This window comes from Branchiostoma belcheri, unplaced genomic scaffold (genome assembly GCF_001625305.1).
Source record: "Branchiostoma belcheri isolate BF01 breed outbred unplaced genomic scaffold, Haploidv18h27 scaffold12, whole genome shotgun sequence".
In the NCBI taxonomy this organism is placed as follows: Eukaryota; Metazoa; Chordata; class Leptocardii; order Amphioxiformes; family Branchiostomatidae; genus Branchiostoma; species Branchiostoma belcheri.
The window spans coordinates 847,418-858,289 of NW_017802602.1; the positions used below are offsets into that span (position 1 = coordinate 847,418).

Consider the following 10,872-nt stretch of genomic DNA (forward strand, 5'->3'; position numbering starts at 1 on the left):
TAACAAAGTAGTACACAATGATTTTATTTCTGAAAATAGTTTCATCAGGTTTGTATAGGATACAGGGAATTTTTCTGGCACTTAAGAATATGTTGTTTAAGTAGTACATTTTACATTTTTTACATTATAGTATGTACACCTACCAAAAATTGGGGTGCACTGGTACACCCACAGAAAAAAAATTGGGCACACAGCTCCAATTTTGGGTGCACTGCCACTAAGGTGCACATGCACCCAGTATTTCCAGCCCTGTAGCCCTAAACGCTGTGAAAGTCATTACAAACTGCATGCCGTACCTCATTTGTGGTCGGCGCAGAATTCCAGTCTGGATTATTCATGAACTCATGTCTGCATCAAGGTCAGATGGAATGGATGTGAGTCAGTGTGACACTGGAAGGTTAATTTGGCCATCGATGCTTGTTTCATTCCTCATATATAACATACAGTTATATGCAGTAAATAATTATGGTTGTGAACATAACTCTGAGTAATTTCTCTTACACAGTTGTGTGTACTGCTGTATGTGACACTGAACCAAGCGCTGACAGCCTTTTTTGCATTTTTGAATTTTGCAAGACATGATCATGAGTAATTGCATGTCTGACTAATCCACAGAATCCCCTCAGTTAATGATCATATGGTGTATGTGACCAGGCCATTAGAAGCAGACCTTTTACAGCAATAAACAGCATGTCGGCAGAACCTACTGCACCTGCGCAAACCCCCCATTTTTCACGGTTTTCTTTGGATGTTTGGTCAACGTTGCATCAGAATTTTGCCTGTTGCAGACAATAGTTTTTCTGACATAACATTTAGAAGCTACAGACAGAGTAATAACCTTATAATAAGTTATATACTCGAATACGACCTTATATGAGACATTCTGCAAAACTGCTATACACAACACATTACGGGTTTCGCACAGGTGCAGTACGTTCTGCCGACGTGCTGCAATAAGGCTAAAAAGGCCTGATTACACCTTACGAAAAAGGGCATGCAGACCATCTAAAAAAATTCTAATGTATGTGACCAGGCCTTTATAGCAGCTGAGCATTTTTACAGCAATAAACCAGCCTGAGCAGCATAGATAGCTGCTCTCAGGTGGTGAGTGTGTGTGTGTGTGTGTGGCAGGTGATAGTACAGACCCCTGCTGATGACCATTATGGTAATGTGGGTAGAGCTCAGATGGGATAGGGGCACTCTCACACACCTAACAATGGGGGTAATCACTACCCTGTGATAAAACATGCATATTTCACTACAGCTAGGGAAACCCTGGAGGGCTGACACTAATGCCATGCATTTAGACAATAAAAGTCATGCAATTTTACGATTGACTTCTAGCATCATTTTGTATAATACATGTACTATATAATAGCAGCAAAATTTTATTCAACATTAGGCCACACCAATTTAATTTGTTGGTTCTCGGATTCGCCTCTTCGTTTTTTTTCTGATTTTCAACAAAAAAAAATTGATTCTGGTCCTGAATCAACTGAAAAATGCTCATGTTTTGCCCCCAACAGTTGAGGAAAGTCCTTTTCTTCCTAGCTGTTACAGTTATTTCATAATTCAATGCAGTGGTATAATTAAAAGTTCAAAATTTATTGTTTAAATTTTGAACCAGCCTGGTGTGTTGACTTCATGGCTCCTATCGTACCATTTTGGACCATAATAGGATGCCTAGGCCTGTTTTTATTTTTTCTCGCCCGGCCGCTCCATTATTTTTCTAGAAAAATCCGTTAACCAAGAAATTAAATTGGTGTGGCCTTACACAATAAAAATTGTGCAATTTTAAGACAGACTCTCTTGTAGTATCATTTTGTAGCAAATTATATTCAATATTATAACTCCATAGCACAAAATGGGGAAATTTGAAAGTCATTTATACTCTGAGCTGACCTTAATGCCATGCATGTAGACAAAAAAAGTCATGCAATTTTACGATTGACTTCTGGCATCATTTTGTATAATACTATATAATAGCTGCAGCAAAATTTTATTCAACATTATATAACTACATAGCATAAAATGTGGGAAAATCAAAAGCCTGGGCTATAAATTTGCCTGTTAAGATTTCAATTAAGATTAGGAAGCAATAAGTACATTAGATTTTGTCTGTTTATTGATGTACTCAGGTTTTGCAATAAAAATTTTGACACAATGTAAAATGATGATGGATGATAAAATGATATCTATGTATGAGGATTAAACAAATAAGTGTTAATATTATCATAAAAGTTCATCTGTGTTGGTAGTAATTATCGCAAAACGTTGAACTTTATTCCAACACACTGAGAGATCGATCAAATTTTCAGCGACCGCTGTCACCTTCATCAGGATAAATAAGTGTTAATAACATAACTCAGTAACATTAACAATGGACATTTGAGATATGTTAAAAAATATCAGATCAATTCCATGGATCAGAGCTTTAACTCTCCACACCACACTAACAATGGACATTTGAGATATGCTGAAAAATATTAGATTAATTCCATTTAAGAGCTTAGCCTCCTTTATCTGTGTGCTAATAGTACAGGGCTTTGCTTGTAAACGAGTTCTGTCATGGCCAATCAATCAAATAAACATTACTGGCAGATCCTTATCAGAGCTACACTCCTCCCAGTGATAGCATGTCGGCAGAGCGTACTGCGCCTGCGAAAAAGCACCTTTTTTTAATGGTTTTCGTTGGAATTTTGGTCAACGTTGCATAATAATTTTGCCTGTTGCAGAAGATATCTTTTCCCATGCACTGATGATAACATTTGGAAGCTACAGACGAGATGTCAACCTTATATGTGCAATTAAATGTGACCTTATATGAGATGTTCTGCTGAAGTGCTATGTACAATACATTACGGGTTTCGCGCAGGTGCAGTACGTTCTGCCAACATGCTCCCAGGGACAGTTCTTTCAGTCACACACTGTCCTGATTCTAAAGGCATATCCATCAATAAATCTGGTATTTCTTGTGTTTTCATCCACAATCATTCCGGCAACAAAAGAAATCTAAAATAATTTTGTTTTTTGTCATTTTTCAAGGTCCAGTCGGTGAGGAAGCTGGCAAACCATGCTGACGGTCTGACGTTCCAAATCACCTTAAAGGGAGGAAAGATCCACACACTGGTGAGATGAACAGTATTGTACATAATTATGTCAATGACTAAAACTTCCAAATCACAGCAAAAGGGAGGAAAGATCTACACACTGGTGAGATGAACACTCCATATGTTAACAGTAGTACATTGTATATGACATTTATGTGTGAACTTGATTATGTAAAACACTTAAGTTCACCTTATAACTAAAGGGAGGAAAGATCCAGACACTAGTGAGATTAACAGTCTAAAATCATTGTTTATGGATTTGACTAAAATGCTACTGTATACACAGTGGTATCATTTTTCTCTTGAACAATAGAAATTTGTCTGCTCCACCAATATCTATTCCCATGGGACAACAGCTATTACAACAGAGCAAGGCATTCATCATAATCTTCAGTTCAATGACTTAACATACTAGTATACTATCCTGGTTCAGCCCTATGCTTTTCATAATGCTGTTTTCTCTCAGAGTCTCTTAAAGAGGTTTGGTCTCATATTCTCCAATAAAATACTGTTTCATATCCATACAAAATATTGATCTTTGAAAGAGGATGGTAACAATTTAACTTAGATTCATGAAATATTTATCAAAGCAGTGATTTCTGCCATAATGACTCAGTCTACAAAGCCAAAACTTCCAGCAGATACTTCAGCTAAGTTGTAAAATGTTATGACTATTACATTAGCAATGCATTTATCACTAAAATATCTGTAAAATATTTTATAAACGTGACATCAATCAGATTAATGTTACTGTAATTTACTTTATGTTCACGGTAGCAAAAGTTCACAGTCTGAGAAAAATGGACATGTTCACGGAACTATATATTCGGTGACAGGTGCAGAAAAAAGAAAGTCCAGGAATTATTTGTTAACTGTAATAATAAGTTCACGGTACAGAAGTGACAGTGAAAGCAGTGAAGATAACAGTACACACACACACACACTCACTCACTGTCCGGTTTATCGTCTGTTCTTCCAAGGACATTATACACAGATAATGTCCTTGGTTCTTCCCAGTCTTCTGAGGGTTAGACGTGCTTGCACAATTCTTCTGCACAATAGTACAGTGAAAAAAAATCAGGAATTACAGTATACATCCATGTCTCTTATTGCTAAGTTAATTGGACGTCTGCTGCCTTTTGCTTATGAATAAATCATCACTCAGGAATATGACTGAGATAAAAGGGATCAGTTTTTGTAAAATTGATGATGAAAATGATTGACTTTGACAGAATAGTCTGTTGGCTGGCCTGCAAATACCTTTTTTTATTCTAAACTACATGCAAACACTTATGTCTTAAGTATGTCTTATCATGTTTTATATAGTTAGTATAGACCAAAACTCGTAACTTAAATCAACAGTGATTGTTTCATTTGATTAATGAGCTTTGTACACTAAAAAAAATTTCATGACAAAAAAGGTGAAGGTGACAAAACTGATTTTTGTTGTTGTTTGACTAGAAAAAAAAATGTAGGTCAGACATGATTAAAATATGGCATTTTTCTCCTAGACAGGTCCTGAATATTCACGATTAAATACTCTAGAAGATTATTAGAATTTGTTGTTTACAATGTTGTTTACAATGATGCCTTGTTAGAATGCAGTTTTCATGACTGCAGTCATAAAATTGAACAAAGAAATCAAAGATGGACAATTTTACCATGAAATTGACTTTGAATTTATATTATACCCATTATGGTGACGTAACCTAAACTGTAATCATGGTGCACAAAAGGGCTTATAATAATTATTTAGAAAATGACAAAGTAGAATACAGTGAACAAAGGGCACAATGAGAATGAAAGATACAGTTCACATGCATACGACCAATATCAAAGACATAATACAAGATATGACATTGTCTAAAGTAAGACCATTTCAAACTCAAAACGTCATTTTCCAACGTTGATCGAATTTGGTCTAGACATCCTTTGCATGGTCCCTAAGTTTCTGTCTGTCCGTCGGGCCAAATTTGATCAATTACGATCGACTGTTATCAGTGCCTGACACGAGACGATTACTGAGACCTACACTCTGTCATCTGAGGCAAACGGACACTCATAAATCTGCACTGATTGCCTTACACTAGTTATAGGGCTTAAAGTTAGGTGTAACACGTCATTCGGTGTGATGTAGCCAGCTGCCGCTGCGCCTCATGCCTGCAAAGCTGGTGTGTTACCCCGAAGGGCGGTTATACATACAGCCATTGTATTTAGACTGTGATTACATGCTGCATACAGCATTATAATTATTGTACAGTCACAATAGCCCTTCATATCTGCATCAGATTGCCCCAATAAACTATATGCCCTTTAAGACTTGGACTTTGTGTTATACTAGTAATTATAACACACAGGGCACACAGGCTATTGAGTCTTTATTTGAGTTGCTGCATCTCAGGGCATTTAAAGTCTTGTACACTCATGTGCTTATATCTACTGTTCATAGCTTGTTACCTTAAAATGAGAAACAGTGTCTCAGTGTTGCTTTGGAAATACATGACTGTTGTATGTTGAACATGGCATTTACCCTAAGCTTACATGTTAACATAGCAACCCAAGTCACCAAAACATCAGGTAATTCCAGCCTGTTTTGCTCTCACAGCAAAAATCCTAGCCTCCGTAGCAGGCTTATAGAACTGGGGGTTTGGTGGTCTTCGGCTGTTTTCTGATTAGCCAAGTTCTTAAAAAACGGGGGTAATTCAATCAGGCCGGCTACGTTGTCTATATGCAATCAGAAAATAGCACATAAAAGCTCCCAAAGACCCTGAAGACCACCAGTTTTTAGCATGCTATGGAGGCTACAAAAATCCCCCGTAGTTGAACCACAAGGATGCCCGGAGGCACTACTTTTTGTGTGGTAAACAAACAGAATTATTCCACCTGAGTTCTGTATCTGTATCTGTATAGCCGGTATAACCGCCTTTCGGCGTAACACACCAGCTTCGCAGGCACGCGGCGCGGCGGCAGCTGGCTATATTACACCGATCGACTTGTTACACCTAACCCTTGAACTTCTAGCTCTAGACATTGTTTAAAGCTATCTATTGACAGTGCCCCTACTGTACTTGGTGACAGTGAGTTCCACTCTGCGATAGTTCTAGGAAAGAATGAATTCTTGAACACCTCAATCCTTGGTTGATAACTCTGGTACTTGAATGCGTGGCTATTTCTTGTTCTCTTCTGGGCTGGTATTAGGTACTTAGTAGTTGGGACATCCACCAGTTTATTAGTCATTTTGTACATCATGCATAGTCTAGACATCTTTCTTCTGTCTTCAAGTGAGGTCCACTGTAGGTTTCTTTTCATTTCCGTGACACTAGCACCTCTTACATAGTTCAGGTGCTGTGTAAGGGTCAGAGGTCACACAGAACTATGCCAGGTCGTACGGGGAGAACCAATCAACCATCGCCGCACAAAGGTCGTTTATTCTCAAGGACAAAGTCTACGGCAGCTATGATTTCTAAAAAAAGGAATGAAAAGAATTAGAATTCCATTTGATTGGGTCATTAGGCATCATGTACATGTAGTGTGAATGTGTGAATTTTGCTCAAATTTTGTGAAATTACTAGTATGTATATATACAATTGTGATTCAAAATCAGTGGCTTGAATAGGCTAGCCAATATTCCAATAGCGTTCATAGATTGCTGTGTGTGCGTGCATTATTCAGAATACAACTCACAATGTCATTCATCTAATTCCTGATTTTGCAATTTACATGCATCAATTTTCAATTGACACAAAAGGCTCTTTATCATGCACCACGATACTTCTATCAAGTGAACGTAAACCTTGACACAAACATAAAAAGCTCAAATATAAAAAAAATTGGAAACAAAGTACAAATGTAGTAATGGAGCTCACTAGACACAGAGCATGTCGGTAGAATGTACGAAACCCGGATTTTTCATGTTTTTTGTTGGATATTTGGACAACGTTACATCAGAACTTTTTCCCAGGATTGCAGATGATATCTTTCTCAACACAACATTTGGAAACTATAGATGGGATGTCATCCTTAGATACACAAATATGACCTTCAATGAGACGTTCTTCCTAATGCACTTAAACATTACAGGTTTGCCAAAATGTTAGTTTTTCAGGCTGTCATCAAGCCTCAGTTGTACAGTGCAAGCACGTCTAACCCTCGGAAGACGGGTAACAACAGACGATAAACCGGATAGTTACTCCGTCAAGCAAATGTATATGATTTTGGAAATGGCCCAGTATGTTTTGCCGACATGCTGTGGTACAGTGATGTATGTATTGCTCTATGGGAGGTCTTCTATAAACATGCTCCATCAGACTGTGTGTGTCCATGCATGTCTGCACCTGATCCCACAGTTTATAGGCAAGTCTGTGGGGAACTTGGAATTCTCTCATCAATAAACACAATTTACTAATACTATACAGAAAATATGAGCATATGGAGGCATAGTTTTTTTCTTACTAATTTTTTCACAATATGTTTTGAAGAAAGGAATCATAGATGAGTGTGAACCAGATGTATTTTGGTTTTAATGTAAAATTCAGAAAAACTGTATATGGCTGATTTTGTTCAGCATTTCTTTCTTTATCCATATGACCATCAGTACACCCTGGTAATATGAATATTTATTGACAATGAAGATTTAGCAAAAAATAATTACCACAGTTTCAATTCAAGGTTCAAGATGTATTAATTTGATTCAGATCAACTCAAAGGCCAAAGAAACCAAAGAAATTTCAGAGAATATTGAATAGATGCAAAGTGAGTTGTGCTTTATTTTATAACAGTTACTGTGCTGTTTTCCCCCCAGATCGGAGAGAGTTCGGACCAGGTGACAGACTGGGTGAAGATGTTACACAAAGCCATGCAGCTCAAACCTGGACACGCCAGGGCTTCTGTTACATGGTGGGTTTGTCATGTTTACTTTCGCAGAAGGAAAACCTATTGTTTTGGCTCCATTTTTTCTTCTTCTTCTTCTTCTTCTCCGAGTCTAATAGTTCGTCAGATAGGTAGGGTTAGCTCAATAGGGTTTCTAAGGGACCGTCTGTGTGTTAAGTCTCCTCGTAGTGGGTATTAAGTCAACAGTTCTGTCAGTTCTTAAAAGTTCTAACCATCATAAAACCATACTTTCACAGAAGGCAAACATATTGTCTTTCTCCATTTCTTCCTTTTCTTCTCCAAACAAATACTAGTAAGGTCAATGACCTGGTCCAGAAAGCTATTGGTGGGCATATTTTTTTTAATCTTTGCAGAAGGAAGAAAATTGTTTTTGCTTCATTTCTTCTTCTTCGATTCCAAAGAAATAAGGTCAATGACCTGTTTTTTTTTAATAACTATGTGTCGCCTACATATGCGGCCAGAAGGAAGATTGAATTAGTCTGCGCAGTAGAACATATTATATGTACCAAAATACACCAGACAAATTGGAAAGTCTACATGTTACAGAAAAATTGGAACAACAGAGAATAGCTAAAAAGCCAGCGAATGGTCTCAGTTCTTTTATCATTCATTTTGTTTTGCTTCTTCATTTCAATACCAAATCTCCAAGCAGAGGTTTGGCCATGCTTTGAAAATTTCTTTGTAGCTCTTTAGGCATTTTGTCAGGGCAACTTTCTATTTTGAAAGCTTTTCTTTGCATTTCCTGGCCTATACCCATAGAAGCTGTCAACACAGAAGAGAAAACACATAAAAAGCTCAAATCTGTCCAACGTGATCTTATCTTGATCCACATTAATAAACTAAGCTTTTGAGTGTATTGCAATGTCAATGTCAATACTTCTAACCATAGATTGCTACAGGTTTGTTCAACTTATAAACCTGATATGTTTGACCTTCAGGCACGACCTTCCCAACATGACCCCTGAGCAAGTGCGGAAGTCGCTGTCCATCGAGAGGACAAGTTCCACCGACTCCACGTCCCCCCTCCCCTCCGTGTCCAGTATGTCATCAAGGTAGGGGCTGTTTTATATTACTGTCTTAGTCTGGAAACAAGATTTGATTGTCTCAAGTTAGGGTTCATCTCATATTTACCTAGCACACAATTTGTAAGTTACTATCCCTCTCTTCTCTGCATCTTTTGCCTTCTCATATCACTGAGTTTAGAAAGAACATCATTTTGATTATGTTTGCTGCTCTGGACATCTATAGTACAGTACTGACAAACTACATGTAATTATAGCAGATACATGTATTATATGTTTGAAACCCCACTGATACATGTTAGAGGTTCGCAGGTAGCTTGCTAGTAAGTGCGGTCGGGAAGATTTGAGAGCAACTTCCTTGGCTTGTATCTTGAGAATAGAGGAGAAATGATGTTCAGCTTCTAAAACTGATATCTATAGACTGAGACAGATACTTGTACATGTCACTTACTGCCTTGCTGATTTCAGGGCGACTTCCCTGGCCAGTAACCTGAGCATGGATAGCGATGGCAGCAGCCTGTACATGGATGTCGGCGACCTGGGGGGCATTGACCCCACAGCCAGGGCCAGCGGCACGTCACAGATCTCATCCACCAGTAGCAGCTCTATGGAGATGGAGGATGGAGTCTACGAGAAGATAGGGGTCAGTTTTCTCTATAGAAGCAATAGTCATCAGTTTTCTCTATTGTCAGTTCTCAAAGTGACTACAGAATTAGTAGACTCTACAGAATCTATAGTTCTCACCAGCAGCAGACTATGGTAAGAATCAATAACTCTCACTATAGAATCAATAGTCTTATATTAAGTTATAACATTAAGTCAGAGGCAATGTTGCCCACTCTGGTATGTAAATGCCCATTTCAAGTTCTAGTACAATCATCATGCTCTAGTGCTCTTGTCATGCATACATGTAGAATTATGCTGTACTTTAATACCGGGTAGGAAGCAGTATCTATGTAGACAAGTGTATACAATTGCCATATTACATTGTAACCGGATCACATCCAGTATACCGGTACATGTATGTACAAAGTTATTTAGAAGTTGCAGATTTATGTTAATGTCATTTACATGTTGTACAAAAGAGTGAACTTACATGTGTGAACACACCATTGTTTCTCCAGGCTTCCAAGGACTCAGCATCTTCCCATTCCAGCCCCTCCCCCACCTCCTCAGCCTCTCCCCCACCCCTCCCATCCTGTCCCCCACCCCTGGGGTCACCGGCCAAGTCTGCACACGGTGAGATCCATCGTTTTGTCACTTAGCCTGGGTACCATCCTAGCCTGGGTACCATCCTAGCCTGGGTACCATCCGGATTTCTGCTCCGCAAAGCTCCAAAAATCCGGATGGTACCCAGGCTAGCTAGTACCATCCTGGTTAGTTTACATCATGACTAAGGCCTTGTTGTATCCAGAACTCAGTGCTTTATCCTGAATCACACTCAGGCATGGTTCTGGATAGTCCAATTTTGGAGAAATGTAATGTGGTATTCTGACTATGTGACATTTCACAGTAGAGGAGGTAACAGTGACATGTTAATAATTGATGATTTTTGTGTTGTAGGTACACCACCAACTTCCCCTGCACGGGTGCATTCTCCCAAGAAAGGCCCTCCAGGTAAGCACACACAATCGTACAGGCATACACAGGTTACGCCAGCCCTGCTTTACCTACTTTGTTTCGAATATCAAGTCTGTCTTCTTGGGAATCAGTTCGTGGAAAATATTGACCCCGGAAAATATTGTCAGATTTTTAGAGTATAATTACAGCTTGGACTTAACACCAATCTCTTTCTCCTTCTGCCAACCTAAGGACCACCCCCTCCCCCACCCCTTCGTTACACACCCCCT

At 38.6% G+C, this 10,872-nt stretch overlaps 1 protein-coding gene across 1 annotated transcript in view; it reads left to right on the plus strand.

The window, feature by feature from the left end:
• LOC109462748 (thyroid hormone receptor-associated protein 3-like) overlaps positions 1 to 10,872 on the plus strand; it is a 16,453-nt gene that overhangs the window by 3,738 nt on the left and 1,843 nt on the right. The window contains exons 4-9 of the mRNA XM_019759324.1: positions 3,046 to 3,129; positions 7,912 to 8,006; positions 8,939 to 9,052; positions 9,491 to 9,665; positions 10,147 to 10,261; positions 10,586 to 10,639. Of these exons, the coding sequence (XP_019614883.1) occupies positions 3,046 to 3,129; positions 7,912 to 8,006; positions 8,939 to 9,052; positions 9,491 to 9,665; positions 10,147 to 10,261; positions 10,586 to 10,639 (637 nt within the window). The remainder of the gene's footprint in view (positions 1 to 3,045; positions 3,130 to 7,911; positions 8,007 to 8,938; positions 9,053 to 9,490; positions 9,666 to 10,146; positions 10,262 to 10,585; positions 10,640 to 10,872) is intronic.